Source organism: Engystomops pustulosus, unplaced genomic scaffold, assembly GCF_040894005.1.
Source record: "Engystomops pustulosus unplaced genomic scaffold, aEngPut4.maternal MAT_SCAFFOLD_97, whole genome shotgun sequence".
Lineage (NCBI taxonomy): Eukaryota > Metazoa > Chordata > Amphibia > Anura > Leptodactylidae > Engystomops > Engystomops pustulosus.
The window spans coordinates 146843-167435 of NW_027284981.1; the positions used below are offsets into that span (position 1 = coordinate 146843).

Here is a 20593-nt window from a genome sequence, read left to right on the forward strand (position 1 = left end):
TTACAATAGGCTCCTGTATGGAGAGGACACAGGACCCGGGGCCACCACTCATTACAATAGGCTCCTGTATGGAGAGGACACAGGACCCCCGGGGCCACCACTCATTACAATAGGCTCCTGTATGGAGAGGACACAGGACCCGAGGCCACCACTCATTACAATAGGCTCCTGTATGGAGAGGACACAGGACCCCCGGGGCCACCACTCATTACAATAGGCTCCTGTATAGAGAGGACACAGGACCCCCGGGGCCACCACTCATTACAATAGGCTCCTGTATGGAGAGGACACAGGACCCCCGGGGCCAGCACTCATTACAATAGGCTCCTGTATGGAGAGGACACAGGACCCCCGGGGCCACCAGTCATTACAATAGGCTCCTGTATGGAGAGGACACAGGACCCCCAGGGCCACCACTCATTACAATAGGCTCCTGTATGGAGAGGACCTCCTGTAGTACATATGATATAGAAGAGAACTTACCTCCATCTTTTGGCATCACAGTCAAGAAGACTCCTGATAAAACAGGACATTTTGGGGTTAGATTTCTTATGCATAAAGCCAACGCCTGCGCTAGAGCCTGTTTCCAGGGGAAAAAGATTTATGTAAAAAAAAAATTTAAAAATCAAGTTCCAAAAGGTTCAAAGGAACATAAAAACAAAGAATAAAAAGTAAAAAAATTTAAATTGTATAAAATAAACAAAAAGATGCAAAGTCACCGGACAATTATGTGCAAAAAACATAGAAACTCAGGCTTTTATGTCACATGAGAAGAGAATAAAGAGCAGACATTGGGGCTCATCTACTAAGGGGCGCGGATTGCACATAAGTCGGACTGTTCGACGTTTTTGGGATTCGCACGGACATGACAGGTATGCAACTGGGGATATCGGGTGCAGGATCTTAGTGACTCCCGCACAGCGCATTATACACGGACAATGCACTTACATGCACCAGGAAGAAGAAGGTGAACTCCGGGGACCTGAGCGGGGAAGCGACACATGCAGGATATCGGGCGCAGGATCTTAGTGACTCCCCGCACAGTGCATTATACACGGACAATGCACTTACATGCACCAGGAAGAAGAAGGTGAACTCCAGGGACCTGAGCGGGGAAGCGACACATGCATGATATCGGGTGCAGGATCTTAGTGACTCCCGCACAGCGCATTATACACGGACAATGCACTTACATGCACCAGGAAGAAGAAGGTGAACTCCAGGGACCTGAGCGGGGAAGTGACACATGCAGGATATCAGGTGCAGGATCTTAGTGATTCCCCGCACAGCGCATTATACACGGACAATGCACTTACATGTACCAGGAAGAAGAAGGTGAACTCCAGGGACCTGAGCGGGGAAGAGACACATGCAGGATATCAGGGGCAGGATCTTAGTCACTCCCCGCACAGCATATTATACACGGACAATGCACTTACATGCACCAGGAAGAAGAAGGTGAACTCCGGGGACCTGAGCGGGGAAGTGACACATGCAGGATATCGGGTGCAGGATCTTAGTGACTCCCCGCACAGCGCATTATACACGGACAATGCACTTACATGCACCAGGAAGAAGAAGGTGAACTCCGGGGACCTGAGCGGGGAAGTGACACATGCAGGATATCGGGTGCACGATCTTAGTGACTCCCCGCACAGCGCATTATACACGGACAATGCACTTACATGCACCAGGAAGAAGAAGGTGAACTCCAGGGACCTGAGCGGGGAAGCGACACATGCAGGATATCGGGCGCAGGATCTTAGTGACTCCCCGCACAGCGCATAATACACGGACAATGCACTTACATGCACCCGGAAGAAGAAGGTGAACTCCGGGGACCTGAGCGGGGAAGCGACACATGCAGGATATCGGGCGCAGGATCTTAGTGACTCCCCGCACAGTGCATTATACACGGACAATGCACTTACATGCACCAGGAAGAAGAAGGTGAACTCCAGGGACCTGAGCGGGGAAGCGACACATGCAGGATATCAGGTGCACGATCTTAGTGACTCCCTGCACAGCGCATTATACACGGACAATGCACTTACATGCACCAGGGAGAAGAAGGTGAACCCCGGGGACCTGAGCGGGGAAGCGACACATGCAGGATATCAGGTGCAGGATCTTAGTGACTCCCCGCACAGCGCATTATACACGGACAATGCACTTACATGCACCAGGAAGAAGAAGGTGAACTCCTGGGACCTGAGCGGGGAAGCGACACATGCAGGATATCAGGTGCAGGATCTTAGTGACTCCCCGCACAGCGCATTATACACGGACAATGCACTTACATGCACCAGGAAGAAGAAGGTGAACTCCGGGGACCTGAGCAGGGAAGTGACACATGCAGGATATCGGGTGCAGGATCTTAGTGACTCCCCGCACAGCGCATTATACACGGACAATGCACTTACATGCACCAGGAAGAAGAAGGTGAACTCCAGGGACCTGAGCGGGGAAGCGACACATGCAGGATATCGGGTGCACGATCTTAGTGACTCCCCGCACAGTGCATTATACACGGACAATGCACTTACATGCACCAGGAAGAAGAAGGTGAACTCCGGGGACCTGAGCGGGGAAGCGACACATGCAGGATATCGGGCACAGGATCTTAGTGACTCCCTGCACAGCGCATTATACACGGACAATGCACTTACATGCACCAGGAAGAAGGTGAACTCCAGGGACCTGAGCGGGGAAGCGACACATGCAGGATATCGGGTGCACGATCTTAGTGACTCCCCGCACAGTGCATTATACACGGACAATGCACTTACATGCACCAGGAAGAAGAAGGTGAACTCCGGGGACCTGAGCGGGGAAGCGACACATGCAGGATATCGGGCGCAGGATCTTAGTGACTCCCTGCACAGCACATTATACACGGACAATGCACTTACATGCACCAGGAAGAAGAAGGTGAACTCCAGGGACCTGAGCGGGGAAGTGACACATGCAGGATATCGGGGCAGGATCTTAGTGACTCCCCGCACAGCACATTATACACGGACAATGCACTTACATGCACCAGGAAGAAGAAGGTGAACTCCAGGGACCTGAGCGGGGAAGTGACACATGCAGGATATCGGGGCAGGATCTTAGTGATTCCCCGCACAGCACATTATACACGGACAATGCACTTACATGCACCAGGAAGAAGAAGGTGAACTCCGGGGACCTGAGCGGGGAAGCGACACATGCAGGATATCGGGTGCATGATCTTAGTGACTCCCTGCACAGCACATTATACACGGACAATGCACTTACATGCACCAGGAAGAAGAAGGTGAACTCCAGGGACCTGAGCGGGGAAGTGACACATGCAGGATATCGGGGCAGGATCTTAGTGACTCCCCGCACAGCACATTATACACGGACAATGCACTTACATGCACCAGGAAGAAGAAGGTGAACTCCGGGAACCTGAGCGGGGAAGCGACACATACAGGATATCGGGCGCACGATCTTAGTGACTCCCCGCACAGCGCATTATACACGGACAATGCACTTACATGCACCAGGAAGAAGGTGAACTCCGGGGACCTGAGCGGGGAAGTGATACATGCAGGATATCAGGCGCAGGATCTTAGTGACTCCCCGCACAGCGCATTATACACGGACAATGCACTTACATGCACCAGGAAGAAGAAGGTGAACTCCGGGGGCCTGAGCGGGGAAGCGACACATGCAGGATATCAGGCGCAGGATCTTAGTGACTCCCCGCACAGCGCATTATACACGGACAATGCACTTACATGCACCAGGAAGAAGAAGGTGAACTCCGGGAACCTGAGCGGGGAAGCGACACATGCAGGATATCAGGCGCAGGATCTTAGTGACTCCCCGCACAGCGCATTATACATGGACAATGCACTTACATGCACCAGGAAGAAGAAGGTGAACTCCAGGGACCTGAGCGGGGAAGCGACACATGCAGGATATCGGGTGCAGGATCTTAGTGACTCCCCGCACAGTGCATTATACACGGACAATGCACTTACATGCACCAGGAAGAAGAAGGTGAACTCCGGGGACCTGAGTGGGGAAGAGATACATGCAGGATATCGGGTGCAGGATCTTAGTGACTGTCCGCACAGCACTTTTTTTTTTTAAACTGATTTTATTGTGCGACATGTTCATAGCAGTCATACAAAATACAATATGCTAGGAAACATTAGCATTTGTGTCATATCGCGCGAAGCGATGGAGTTGCAGCGGTATAGCACATGACATATGTGTACATAGCAAGAATAAAAATCTCTCTTTTACAAAAAGCTGCTAAGTCTCCTTTCTTTTTTGCAATACAAATGTCCTATGACATGTGATAATAAGCAAATTACAAGAACAATACAAACAACAACAAAGCAACAAAATAAAACAATATATTATATTGCAAAATTGACTAGAGACCCAACCAACTTCTCCAGTGTCAGCTTGTGACATTTCAGGTGTGTGGTGTGTCAGACCCCTCTTGTTAATCTTATTTCCCTCTCTCCAATCGCCCCTGCTGTATTCTCAGTCTCCGCACTTTTCCCTTTATCTCTCTCTCCACCGCACTCATAGTCGGCTAGCCCTCGTTTCAGGGGGGTATTCCCCTAGTGGTGAGGTAGAATTTGATTTCTTCGATGCACTACTTCCCTATATTATAGAAGTTATATCCCTCACTTCTTGCCTCAATCTACGAACGGAGTAATTTGTAATCCCTCGACTCACACCAAGTTCCCCACACTCGAGCAAATTTGTCAGGACATTTGCGATGTTTATACACTAGCTTTTCATATGGTAGTATTTGGTTGATTTGTGCTTTCCACATGTTGACGTTTGGGGTATTAGGGTCATACCATCTGAGTGCTATGCACTTTCGGGCCATAAATAGAGTTTCCCTCAGGAAAATGATTTGGTAATGAGACCAATCTTCTTCAGGAAGAAGGCCCAAGAGGCATGTTTCAGGGGACTCGGAGATGGGAATATGTAATAAAGTGGACAAGAAGCTAGTAATGTCCTTCCAGAACTTCTGAATCGGTGGACAGACCCAGCTCATGTGCCAGAAGTCTGCGCCGAGCTCACCGCATCTTGGACAGGCGGTCGAGGGGACTCGGCCCATTTTGGCCATACGTACGGGTATTAAGTAGGCCTGATGGGTGAAATATAGTTGAGTCATTCTATTGTTTATTGAGGGGGACACCTTGGTATGGGCAGCAAGTAGCTCATCAATCGACTCATCCTCTAATGTGGGAATGAGGGTCCTCCATTTATCTAGTACTGGTAGTTTGTTGTTGGCCAGCTTTCCCTGAGTGAGGTGGGTGTATAATGCAGAGATGATGCCCCTAGGGCCCTGTGTTTTGCATATCCCGATTAACGGGTAGGAGGAGATGGGTATCCTAGGGGGTGGGAACTGAGATTCCAGGGCATGTCGCAGTTGTAGGAATCTATAAAAAAAAATTTCTCTCAAGTGCAAACTTTTGCTGTAGTTCCTGAAAAGAATGAAGAACGTTCGCGCCATAAATATCTGCCAGTGTACGTACGCCTTTACTTTCCCAAAGGGGGCCCCCCTCCAGCTGTTGTAGCTGCGGTAAAACTGGGTTGTTCCAGAGTGGCATTTCCGCTATGGTGCTTGTAAACCCCGTTACTTTAATCGTAGCTTGCCATACTTGCCTAGCTAATCTGTGTAGGTCAGGGTTTGGTACTAATACCGGCCAGGGGCGGACTGGCCATAAGACCCACCGGGAGAAATCCCGGTGGGCCGATTGGTTTAGGGCCGGTCCGGGGCCGGTCCTGGAGTGGGGGTCCGGTGAAAAAATAAAAACACATGAAACTCACCTCTCCGACGCTGCGCCCCTGCTTGATCCAGTCCGGCAGCGGTGACAGCTCCGTACGGGCCAGCGTCGCACAGACCATGACGTCGGCAAGTGTCTGACGTCATGGTCTGTGCGACACCAGCCCGTACGGAGCTGTCACCGCGGCCGGACTGGATCAAGCAGGGGCGCAGCGTCGGAGAGGTGAGTTTCATGTGTTTTTATTTTTATGTACTGGGTTGGGCTGGCTGTATACCGGGGGCTGCTGTATAAAGAGGTGAGCGACTGCCTGTATACACTGGGGCAGGGGCTGGCAGCTGTATACACTGGGGCAGGGGCTGGCAGCTGTATACACTGGGGCAGGGGCTGGCAGCTGTATACACTGGGGCAGGGGCTGGCAGCTGTATACACTGGGGCAGGGGCTGGCAGGCTATATACACCGGGGCAGGGGCTGTCTGGCTGTATACACCGGGGCAGGGGCTGGCCGGCTATATATGGCAGGGGGCAGTATTATAGTAGTTATATTCTTGTACATAGGGGGCAGTATTATAGTAGTTATATTCTTGTACATAGGGAGCAGTATTATAGTAGTTATATCCCTGTACATAGGGGGCAGTATTATAGCAGTTATATTCCTGTACATAGGGGGCAGTATTATAGTAGTTATATTCTTGTACATAGGGGGCAGTATTATAGTAGTTATATTCTTGTACATAGGGGCAGTATTATAGTAGTTATATTCCTGTACATAGGGGGCAGTATTATAGTAGTTATATTCCTGTACATAGGGGGCAGTATTATAGTAGTTATATTCCTGTACATAGGGGGCAGTATTATAGTAGTTATATTCTTGTACATAGGGGGCAGTATTATAGTAGTTATATTCCTGTACATAGGGGGCAGTATTATAGTAGATATATTCTTGTACATAGGGGGCAGTATTATAGTAGTTATATCCCTGTACATAGGGGGCAGTATTATAGTAGTTATATCCCTGTACATAGGGGGCAGTATTATAGTAGTTATATTCCTGTACATAGGGGGCAGTATTATAGTAGTTATATTCCTGTACATAGGGGGCAGTATTATAGTAGTTATATTCTTGTACATAGGGGGCAGTATTATAGTAGTTATATTCTTGTACATAGGGGGCAGTATTATAGTAGTTATATTCTTGTACATAGGGAGCAGTATTATAGTAGTTATATCCCTGTACATAGGGGGCAGTATTATAGTAGTTATATTCCTGTACATAGGGGGCAGTATTATAGTAGTTATATTCCTGTACATAGGGGGCAGTATTATAGTAGTTATATTCCTGTACATAGGGGGCAGTATTATAGTAGTTATATTCCTGTACATAGGGGGCAGTATTATAGTAGTTATATTCCTGTACATAGGGGGCAGTATTATAGTAGTTATATTCTTGTACATAGGGGGCAGTATTATAGTAGTTATATTCTTGTACATAGGGGGCAGTATTATAGTAGTTATATTCTTGTACATAGGGGGCAGTATTATAGTAGTTATATTCCTGTACATAGGGGGCAGTATTATAGTAGATATATTCTTGTACATAGGGGGCAGTATTATAGTAGTTATATTCCTGTACATAGGGGGCAGTATTATAGTAGTTATATTCTTGTACATAGGGGCAGTATTATAGTAGTTATATTCCTGTACATAGAGGGCAGTATTATAGTAGTTATATTCTTGTACATAGGGGGCAGTATTATAGTAGTTATATCCCTGTACATAGGGGGCAGTATTATAGTAGTTATATTCTTGTACATAGGGGTCAGTATTATAGTAGTTATATTCCTGTACATAGGGGGCAGTATTATAGTAGTTATATTCTTGTACATAGGGGGCAGTATTATAGTAGTTATATTCCTGTACATAGGGGGCAGTATTATAGTAGATATATTCCTGTACATAGGGGGCAGTACTATGGTAGTTATATTCTTGTACATAGGGGTCAGTATTATAGTAGTTATATTCCTGTACATAGGGGGCAGTATTATAGTAGTTATATTCTTGTACATAGGGGGCAGTATTATAGTAGTTATATTCTTGTACATAGGCGGCAATATTATAGTAGTTATATTCCTGTACATAGGGGGCAGTATTATAGTAGTTATATTCTTGTACATAGGGGGCAGTATTATAGTAGTTATATTCTTGTACATAGGCGGCAATATTATAGTAGTTATATTCCTGTACATAGGGGGCAGTATTATAGTAGTTATATTCTTGTACATAGGGGGCAGTATTATAGTAGTTATATTCCTGTACATAGGGGGCAGTATTATAGTAGATATATTCTTGTACATAGGGGGCAGTATTATAGTAGTTATATTCCTGTACATAGGGGGCAGTATTATAGTAGTTATATTCTTGTAAATAGGAGGCAGTATTATAGTAGTTATATTCCTGTACATAGGGGGCAGTATTATAGTAGATATATTCCTGTACATAGGGGGCAGTACTATGGTAGTTATATTCTTGTACATAGGGGGCAGTATTATAGTAGTTATATTCCTGTACATAGGGGGCAGTATTATAGTAGTTATATTCTTGTACATAGGGGGCAGTATTATAGTAGTTATATCCCTGTACATAGGGGGCAGTATTATAGTAGTTATATTCCTTTAAATAGGGGCAGTATTATAGTAGTTATATTCTTGAACATAGGGGGCAGTATTATAGTAGATATATTCCTGTACATAGGGGGCAGTACTATGGTAGTTATATTCTTGTACATAGGGGGCAGTACTATGGTAGTTACATTCTTGTTTATCAGAGAAGGTATTGTAGTATGTTTTAGTGTACATATATGGCAGTATTAAGTTGTGTGCTCTTAAAATAGAAGTGTTATTCCTCTATAAAGGAGGCAGTACGAGTCTCTTTCTCTGTGGTGTACATGTTGATTTAGACCATCTATACAGTTTTTATGGAGTTGAGTAACTCCACCCACATCACAAGGCCAAGCCTACTTGTTTTGACCCCGCCCACAGAATGGGGCCACTTTTACAGTTTTTTCCAGGGCCACTTTAAATTCCCAGTCCGCCCCTGATACCGGCCATAGGCTAGAGACGCCCAAGTGATGCATAAGATGATGTTCTGCATTTGGTAGTGGCTGTTCAATGACCCAGTGTCTTAGGTATTTGAGCTGGCCTGCTACATAGTAGAGATAGAAGTCTGGTAGAGCCATTCCCGCCTCTTCTTTGGGGCGCTGTAAGGTAGCGAGACTTAATTTGGCTCTGGATGTACCCCATATGAAGGTGCCTATAAGGGAATGTAATGTTTTGAAGAACCTTTTCGGGATCGGTACTGCAGCATGTTGTAATACATATAGGCATTAGGGCAAAATAATTAATTTCACTAGGTTTATTCTCCCAGCTGTTGAGAGCGGAAGGGTTTTCCATGCCTTGCTTTTACTTCCAGCAAAAGCCAGCAGTGGGACTGTCAGAGGCATGAACACTGACTTGGACCAATTCACCAATAGTCCCGAGTATTTCCCAAACTCGCTAATGAGGGAGATTGCATGCGGTAAGGTGATCTCTGCGTCAGACATAAACAGCACCATGTCATCTGCGTATAATCCGACACGGTCCTCTCTCTCTCCCACTCTTATGCCACGGTAAACTGTGTCTTGCCTTAGTCTCAACGCTAGAGCCTCTATTGCCAGGGCAAAGAGGAGCGGGGAAAGCGGGCACCCCTGTCGGGTACCCCTATATAAAGTAAATTGGTCTGACAATTCCCCGTTAATTAACAGTTGTGAGACACTGAAGGGGTTAACTGTGGATGGGCGGTATGTTTCCCCTAGGTTTTGCTATTATGCAAGGCCTTAGTGCTGAGGTTGGGTGTCCAGCACCTTGGACACAGGTGATGGGAGCAGCCTAATCAGTTTTTTTTTTAAACCGCTCAGCAGAGCTGGAAGGGTTGTCTCTCTCTGGAAGGAGGCTGGAGAGCGCGCAGCCCTGACCTCTGTGCCTGGAGAGCGCGCAGCCCTGACCTCTGTGCCTGGAGAGCGCGCAGCCCTGACCTCTGTGCCTGGAGAGCGCGCAGCCCTGACCTCTGTGCCTGGAGAGCGCGCAGCCCTGACCTCTGTGCCTGGAGCAGCCAAGTGATTTTTACCATTTAACCATGACCCAGGTGCCCGGGCAACATAATCAATCAACATTTTGCAGAAAAATAAAAGGTACCCCTAAGTCTCTGCGCAATCTAGTCCCAGATCTTATATATCATGTAACATATGACGTATAACATATAACAAACCCACAGGGCTTCAAGTATGCCCATGTAGGACAGTATTGAAGCATAAAGGATACTAGAAGTCTCATATGTAACACCGCTCCTTTAGCGAGGTGGAGATCTTCTATGTTGTGCCAGCCAATCGTTGGCTTCGCTCGGGGTCACGAAGAACAAGACTCTGTCGCCATCCACAACTCTGAGACGTGCAGGATAGGCCATAGAGTACGGAAGATATTTGTCGCGAAGCCTCTTCTTGAAGTCCAGGAATGTTGCCCGCTTCTTCTGCAGTTCCAGCGAGAAGTCTGGAAAAATGGACACTCTTGCGTTGTCTACTCTGATGTCCGCCTTTCTGCGGGCCTGCTGCAGGATAATGTCCCGGTCTCTACTATTCAGAAATCTGGCTAGCAACGGTCTTGGTGGAGCACCAGGAGGTGGTGCTCTGGCTGGCACTCTGTGAGCCCTTTCAACTGCAAAAGCTGCAGAGAAGTGCGCTTCTGGAAATAAGCCTTTTATCCATCTCTCTACATAGTCTTCTGGAGAACGGCCTTCAGTACGTTCAGGGAGGCCAATGATTCTTACATTATTACGCCTCAGGCGATTCTCCATATCATCCGCCTTTTGTTTCAGTGCCTCAGAGTCTGATTTCAAGGTGGTGACAGTTCTGGGTATATTGGCATTTCTGTCTTCTATTTGCGATATCCTCTCCTCCGCATTATGCACTCTGTCTCTCAAGCTCTGAAGATCCTGCCTGAGCAAGCTGACGTCCACCCTGACCTCATCTAATTTCCCAGTCAGAGAACTTTTGCATGCGTCTATCGCAGCTAGCACTTGAGAGGTGACCTGCTTCAGGGTGGGTTCTTCTGTTTCCTCCTCAGTTGCTGCAGGGCCACTGGAACTTTGCTTTGCTCTAGCCTGAGATGAGCGTTGGGATTGTGAGGCACGGGACGTTTCTCCCTGCTCTGTACGGGCAAATTCTCGCAGCCTATCTGCTGCATTTGCTTTGGTGGGGCCCATTCTGAAGGGTGTTGAGGGCTGCAGCCCTATGGGTACTCGTGTGCACTCTGGGAGTATAATGTCCTGTAGTGCTCTGAATATGCTGCGGCACTGTCTATTCCTGTGTGATAGCCCAGGTATTGTATTCTCTTGTTATGTCCGGGGTCGTGGCCTTGCCCCTGCCCCTGTTAGCCCTGTGTGGGTGTGCTGCCACAGCTCCTCAGATTATGGGCCCCTGCTTGTAGGTGCTGCGCTCCCCTCTTCTCAGCTTACCCAGCGCTGAATAAGTGCAGCTTCCTGCCTTGGGGATGCTGGGTTTCGCGCCACTCACCGTCCGTGCGCCAGATCTGTGTTGAGCGGTGTGACACTCCCGGCTAGGTCCGCACACGAGTCTCGGGCTGACGCCTCCCTCTCGTTCCTCCACGCCGTCCTGTAACCGCTCCGGGAAGTGGCTAGTGTGCTCGTCCAGGGGAGCCCATGCACCAGAACTACAGAGAGCGGTGCGACACTTCCGGCTAGGCCCACGCACGTGTCACGGGCCGCGATGTCGGGCGCCTCACTCCAGTTCCTCCGCGTCGTCCTGTGTCTGCTCCGGTAAGTGGCAAGTGGCCTCAGGGGTGCACAGGGGGCTTATGTCACCTCTGGGTCACCGGTCTTGCAGGATTTTAAGCGGATGTGTAGGGGTCCACACGGAGCTCTGCTCAGATGCGTCCGGCCATGTTGGCTGCTAGCCACGCCCCCCCCGCACAGCACATTTTACACAGACAATGCACTTACATGCACCAGGAAGAAGAAGGTGAACTCCGGGGACCTGAGCGGGGAAGCGACACATGCAGGATATCGGGCGCAGGATCTTAGTGACTCCCCGCACAGCGCATTATACACGGACAATGCACTTACATGCACCAGGAAGAAGAAGGTGAACTCCGGGGACCTGAGCGGGGAAGCGACACATGCAGGATATCGGGCGCAGGATCTTAGTGACTCCCCGCACAGCACATTATACACGGACAATGCACTTACATGCACCAGGAAGAAGAAGGTGAAGCCTGGGGACCTGAGCGGGGAAGCGACACATGCAGGATATCGGGTGCAGGATCTTAGTGACTCCCTGCACAGCGCATTATACACGGACAATGCACTTACATGCACCAGGAAGAAGAAGGTGAACTCCTGGGACCTGAGCGGGGAAGTGACACATGCAGGATATCGGGTGCAGGATCTTAGTGACTCCCCGCACAGCACATTATACACGGACAATGCACTTACATGCACCAGGAAGAAGAAGGTGAACTCCGGGGACCTGAGCGGGGAAGCGACACATGCAGGATATCGGGCGCAGGATCTTAGTGACTCCCCGCACAGCGCATTATACACAGACAATGCACTTACATGCACCAGGAAGAAGAAGGTGAACTCCAGGGACCTGAGCGGGGAAGCGACACATGCAGGATATCGGGTGCAGGATCTTAGTGACTCCCCGCACAGCGCATTATACACGGACAATGCACTTACATGCACCAGGAAGAAGAAGGAGAACTCTGGGGACCTGAGCGGGGAAGCGACACATGCAGGATATCTGGTGCATGATCTTAGTGACTCCCTGCACAGCGCATTATACACGGACAATGCACTTACATGCACCAGGAAGAAGAAGGTGAACTCCGGGGACCTGAGCGGGGAAGCGACATTATACACGGACAATGCACTTTCGGGGAACCTTGTTGAAGGGGTCAGTAAATGTCCCATTAAACCCCTGGAGTGGTGGTTGTGGTTGTCGGGGCCTGTAGACACTTATGTAGATGTGTGCAGCTAGAACAGTCATTCACCACATTAATGTATAGAGCGAAGTCTCCTCAAAAGAAATGGCGCGTTTCTATCATAAATTTTATAATAAGGACATTTATAAGTGACCCCAATCTTATGAGCGGTATTGTATATAAAGCTCCACCCATCCAGTAAGTGACGTCGCCCTCTCTGACACCCCATTACCCCAAAACACGTCACACATCAAAATCAAACAGGATTATAATGCAGGATTTTTGGAGACGCTGGAGTATAATCAGGAAGCCGAAAATGAAAGCTAAGACTCCTGTAACAGTCTCCACTCTTACCCCTTCATCCAGGCGAAAACGATGCGCCCCACCATCCCCGTGCCATCTGCAGAGAAGGAGAAGACGGGTCAGAAGAAGGAAGAACAAGGGCAAGGGGTGAGAGCGCAGACAAGCAGCACCTCGCAGGATCCAGGTAATGGTGGCGCCTGTCACTGTGGCCGAGCTGTCACCGACCCCCGATCCTCTCAGGAGAGCGTGAGTGGCCAGGGATCCCGTCACACTGCTGGAGAAGGCCTGGGGCAACCAGAGAAACACGTCAGCGGCCCGAATGGCCAACACACAAGTGATACATCAAGCACCGTCCGGCACCAGCCCAGAACTCCACCCCCCGCCCGCAGGAGGCGCCAGCCCGGACCTAAACCCCCCGCCCGCAGGAGGCGCCAGCCCGGACCTCCACCCCCCCGCCCGCAGGAGGCGCCAGCCCGGACCTCCACCCCCCCGCCCGCAGGAGGCGCCAGCCCGGACCTCCACCCCCCGCCCGCAGGAGGCGCCAGCCCGGACCTCCACCCCCCGCCCGCAGGAGGCGCCAGCCCGGACCTCCACCCCCCGCCCGCAGGAGGCGCCAGCCCAGACCTCCACCCCCCGCCCGCAGGAGGCGCCAGTCCGGACCTCCACCCCCCCGCCCGCAGGAGGCGCCAGCCCGGACCTCCACCCCCCGCCCGCAGGAGGCGCCAGCCCAGACCTCCACCCCCCGCCCGCAGGAGGCGCCAGTCCAGACCTCCACCCCCGCCCGCAGGAGGCGCCAGTCCAGACCTCCACCCACGCCTGGACCTCCTCATACCTCCAGCAGGCACCAGCCCGAACCTCCACCCCCCGCCCGCAGGAGGCGCCAGCCCAGACCTCCACCCCCCGCCCGCAGGAGGCGCCAGTCCAGACCTCCACCCCCGCCCGCAGGAGGCGCCAGTCCAGACCTCCACCCACGCCTGGACCTCCTCATACCTCCAGCAGGCACCAGCCCGAACCTCCTCACCTACCTGCAGGGTATCCCACATCTGATACTGTAAGTAATCTTCACTGACACTGTCTGGAAAGCCATGGGGTAGAAAGAGGCTCTAGAAGAGAATAAAGGTGACACGTGAGCCGCACCCAGCAGCGGGATATCCATACACCTACTCCTAGTCTCTGGGGCAGGGGTGGAAGCCACAGTTCTCAGTTGAGGATTCGGGTCTTCCAGCGATTCACTAAGGTAGTGCCCCTGATGTCCACCAGGTGTCGCTGCTGCGCTGAATTCCGTCGGAGTGCACTGAAGTTCACAGTCCCACCCTGGGTGCAGGTAAGCACGTGTCAAGTCACACTTTTAAAAAAAAAATACTGCGGTTTTTCCGTCGGGTTTTCTTACGGCCACGCCCCCCGATTTCCAACGCGTGCATGCCGAGGCGCCACTATCCGATTGCCAAAATCCCGGGGCAATTCAGGGAAAATCAGCGCAAATCGAAAAGATTTGGGTAACCCGACAGAAAAAGGCGATTCAGGTCAGACATGAAACCTAATATCCATGAGGTGGGTGGGAGCTGACCCTCTACATAACAGTGGTAAAGCAGCAGATAGGACGCGTCTCCCCGAGGCAGCAGCGCAAGGAACATGTACAGTACATACAGGATGCATATGGTGACATCACATGGAGGAGCAGGAGACATGTACAGTACATACAGGATGTATACGGTGACATCACATGGAGGAGCAGGGACATGTACAGTACATACAGGATGTATATGGTGACATCACATGGAGGAGCAGGGACATGTATAGTACATACAGGATGTATATGGTGACATCACATGGAGGAGCAGGGACATGTACAGTACATACAGGATGTATATGGTGACATCACATGGAGGAGCAGGGGACATGTACAGTACATACAGGATGTATATGGTGACATCACATGGAGGAGCAGGGGACATGTACAGTACATACAGGATGTATATGGTGACATCACATGGAGGAGCAGGGACATGTACAGTACATACAGGATGTATATGGTGACATCACATGGAGGAGCAGGGGACATGTACAGTACATACAGGATGTATATGGTGACATCACATGGAGGAGCAGGGGACATGTACAGTACATACAGGATGTATATGGTGACATCACATGGAGGAGCAGGAGACATGTACAGTACATACAGGATGTATATGGTGACATCACATGGAGGAGCAGGGACATGTACAGTACATACAGGATGTATATGGTGACATCACATGGAGGAGCAGGGACATGTACAGTACATACAGGATGTATATGGTGACATCACATGGAGGAGCAGGGGACATGTACAGTACATACAGGATGTATATGGTGACATCACATGGAGGAGCAGGAGACATGTACAGTACATACAGGATGTATATGGTGACATCACATGGAGGAGCAGGGACATGTACAGTACATACAGGATGTATACGGTGACATCACATGGAGGAGCAGGGGACATGTACAGTACATACAGGATGTATACGGTGACATCACATGGAGGAGCAGGAGACATGTACAGTACATACAGGATGTATATGGTGACATCACATGGAGGAGCAGGGGACATGTACAGTACATACAGGATGTATATGGTGACATCACATGGAGGAGCCGGAGACATGTACAGTACATACAGGATGTATATGGTGACATCACATGGAGGAGCAGGAGACATGTACAGTACATACAGCATGTATATGGTGACATCACATGGAGGAGCAGGGGACATGTACAGTACATACAGGATGTATATGGTGACATCACATGGAGGAGCAGGAGACATGTACAGTACATACAGCATGTATATGGTGACATCACATGGAGGAGCAGGGGACATGTACAGTACATACAGGATATATACGGTGACATCACATGGAGGAGCAGGAGACATGTACAGTACATACAGGATGTATATGGTGACATCACATGGAGGAGCAGGGGACATGTACAGTACATACAGGATGTATATGGTGACATCACATGGAGGAGCAGGGGACGTGTACAGTACATACAGGATGTATATGGTGACATCACATGGAGGAGCAGGAGACATGTACAGTACATACAGGATGTATATGGTGACATCACATGGAGGAGCAGGAGACATGTACAGTACATACAGGATGTATATGGTGACATCACATGGAGGAGCAGGGGACATGTACAGTACATACAGGATGTATATGGTGACATCACATGGAGGAGCAGGGACATGTACAGTACATATAGGATGTATATGGTGACAGCTTCCATCACATGGAGGAGCAGGAGACATGTACAGTACATACAGGATGTATATGGTGACATCACATGGAGGAGCAGGAGACATGTACAGTACATACAGGATGTATATGGTGACATCACATGGAGGAGCAGGAGACATGTACAGTACATACAGGATGTATATGGTGACATCACATGGAGGAGCAGGGACATGTACAGTACATACAGGATGTATACGGTGACATCACATGGGGGAGCAGGAGACATGTACAGTACATACAGGATGCATATGGTGACATCACATGGAGGAGCAGGAGACATGTACAGTACATACAGGATGTATATGGTGACATCACATGGAGGAGCAGGGGACATGTACAGTACATACAGGATGTATATGGTGACATCACATGGAGGAGCAGGGGACATGTACAGTACATACAGGATGTATATGGTGACATCACATGGAGGAGCAGGGGACATGTACAGTACATACAGGATGTATATGGTGACATCACATGGAGGAGCAGGGACATGTACAGTACATACAGGATGTATATGGTGACAGCTCCCATCACATGGAGGAGCAGGGGACATGTACAGTACATACAGGATGTATATGGTGACATCACATGGAGGAGCAGGGGACATGTACAGTACATACAGGATGTATACGGTGACATCACATGGAGGAGCAGGAAACATGTACAGTACATACAGGATGTATATGGTGACATCACATGGAGGAGCAGGGACATGTACAGTACATACAGGATGTATATGGTGACATCACATGGAGGAGCAGGGGACATGTACAGTACATACAGGATGTATACGGTGACATCACATGGAGGAGCAGGAAACATGTACAGTACATACAGGATGTATACGGTGACATCACATGGAGGAGCAGGGGACATGTACAGTACATACAGGAGGTATATGGTGACATCACATGGAGGAGCAGGAGACATGTACAGTACATACAGGATGTATATGGTGACATCACATGGAGGAGCAGGGGACATGTACAGTACATACAGGATGTATACGGTGACATCACATGGAGGAGCAGGGACATGTACAGTACATACAGGATGTATACGGTGACATCACATGGAGGAGCAGGGACATGTACAGTACATACAGGATGTATATGGTGACATCACATGGAGGAGCAGGGGACATGTACAGTACATACAGGATGTATATGGTGACATCACATGGAGGAGCAGGGGACATGTACACTACATACAGGATGTATATGGTGACATCACATGGAGGAGCAGGGGACATGTACACTACATACAGGATGTATATGGTGACATCACATGGAGGAGCAGGAGACATGTACAGTACATACAGGATGTATATGGTGACATCACATGGAGGAGCAGGAGACATGTACAGTACATACAGGATGTATATGGTGACATCACATGGAGGAGCAGGAGACATGTACAGTACATACAGGATGTATATGGTGACATCACATGGAGGAGCAGGAGACATGTACAGTACATACAGGATGTATATGGTGACATCACATGGAGGAGCAGGGGACATGTACAGTACATACAGGATGTATATGGTGACATCACATGGAGGAGCAGGAGACATGTACAGTACATACAGGATGTATAAGGTGACATCACATGGAGGAGCAGGGGACATGTACAGTACATACAGGATGTATATGGTGACATCACATGGAGGAGCAGGGACATGTACAGTACATACAGGATGTATACGGTGACATCACATGGAGGAGCAGGGGACATGTACAGTACATACAGGATGTATATGGTGACATCACATGGAGGAGCAGGGGACATGTACAGTACATACAGGATGTATACGGTGACATCACATGGAGGAGCAGGAGACATGTACAGTACATACAGGATGTATATGGTGACATCACATGGAGGAGCAGGGGACATGTACAGTACATACAGGATGTATATGGTGACATCACATGGAGGAGCAGGGACATGTACAGTACATACAGGAAGTATATGGTGACATCACATGGAGGAGCAGGAGACATGTACAGTACATACAGGATGTATATGGTGACATCACATGGAGGAGCAGGAGACATGTACAGTACATACAGGATGTATATGGTGACATCACATGGAGGAGCAGGGACATGTACAGTACATACAGGATGTATATGGTGACATCACATGGAGGAGCAGGGGACATGTACAGTACATACAGGATGTATATGGTGACATCACATGGAGGAGCAGGGGACATGTACAGTACATACAGGATGTATATGGTGACATCACATGGAGGAGCAGGGACATGTACAGTACATACAGGATGTATATGGTGACATCACATGGAGGAGCAGGAGACATGTACAGTACATACAGGATGTATATGGTGACATCACATGGAGGAGCAGGAGACATGTACAGTACATACAGGATGTATATGGTGACATCACATGGAGGAGCAGGGGACATGTACAGTACATACAGGATGTATATGGTGACATCACATGGAGGAGCAGGAGACATGTACAGTACATACAGGATGTATATGGTGACATCACATGGGGGAGCAGGAGACATGTACAGTACATACAGGATGTATATGGTGACATCACATGGAGGAGCAGGGGACATGTACAGTACATACAGGATGTATACGGTGACATCACATGGAGGAGCAGGAGACATGTACAGTACATACAGGATGTATACGGTGACATCACATGGAGGAGCAGGGACATGTACAGTACATACAGGAAGTATATGGTGACATCACATGGAGGAGCAGGGGACATGTACAGTACATACAGGATGTATATGGTGACATCACATGGAGGAGCAGGGGACATGTACAGTACATACAGGATGTATATGGTGACATCACATGGAGGAGCAGGGGACATGTACAGTACATACAGGATGTATATGGTGACATCACATGGAGGAGCAGGGACATGTACAGTACATACAGGATGTATATGGTGACATCACATGGAGGAGCAGGAGACATGTACAGTACATACAGGATGTATATGGTGACATCACATGGAGGAGCAGGGGACATGTACAGTACATACAGGATGTATACGGTGACATCACATGGAGGAGCAGGAGACATGTACAGTACATACAGGATGTATATGGTGACATCACATGGAGGAGCAGGGGACATGTACAGTACATACAGGATGCATATGGTGACATCACATGGAGGAGCAGGGACATGTACAGTACATACAGGATGTATACGGTGACATCACATGGAGGAGCAGGAGACATGTACAGTACATACAGGATGTATATGGTGACATCACATGGAGGAGCAGGGGACATGTACAGTACATACAGGATGTATATGGTGACATCACATGGAGGAGCAGGGACATGTACAGTACATACAGGATGTATACGGTGACATCACATGGAGGAGCAGGGGACATGTACAGTACATACAGGATGTATATGGTGACATCACATGGAGGAGCAGGAGACATGTACAGTACATACAGGATGTATACGGTGACATCACATGGAGGAGCAGGGGACATGTACAGTACATACAGGATGTATATGGTGACATCACATGGAGGAGCAGGAGACATGTACAGTACATACAGGATGTATATGGTGACATCACATGGAGGAGCAGGAGACATGTACAGTACATACAGGATGTATATGGTGACATCACATGGAGGAGCAGGGGACATGTACAGTACATACAGGATGTATATGGTGACATCACATGGAGGAGCAGGGGACATGTACAGTACATACAGGATGTATATGGTGACATCACATGGAGGAGCAGGGACATGTACAGTACATACAGGATGTATATGGTGACATCACATGGAGGAGCAGGGGACATGTACAGTACATACAGGATGTATACGGTGACATCACATGGAGGAGCAGGGGACATGTACAGTACATACAGGATGTATATGGTGACATCACATGGAGGAGCAGGAGACATGTACAGTACATACAGGATGTATATGGTGACATCACATGGAGGAGCAGGAGACATGTACAGTACATACAGGATGTATATGGTGACATCACATGGAGGAGCAGGGGACATGTACAGTACATACAGGATGTATATGGTGACATCACATGGAGGAGCAGGAGACATGTACAGTACATACAGGATGTATATGGTGACATCACATGGAGGAGCAGGAGACATGTACAGTACATACAG

The 20593-nt window shown here is 48.9% G+C and overlaps 1 protein-coding gene across 1 annotated transcript in view; it reads right to left on the reverse strand.

Moving 5' to 3' along the window:
• RUSF1 (RUS family member 1) overlaps positions 1 to 20593 on the reverse strand; it is a 65708-nt gene that overhangs the window by 23520 nt on the left and 21595 nt on the right. Inside the window, 4 exon segments of the mRNA XM_072131590.1 lie at positions 484 to 516; positions 13172 to 13217; positions 13291 to 13405; positions 14146 to 14223. Coding sequence (XP_071987691.1) covers positions 484 to 516; positions 13172 to 13217; positions 13291 to 13405; positions 14146 to 14223 — 272 coding nt within the window.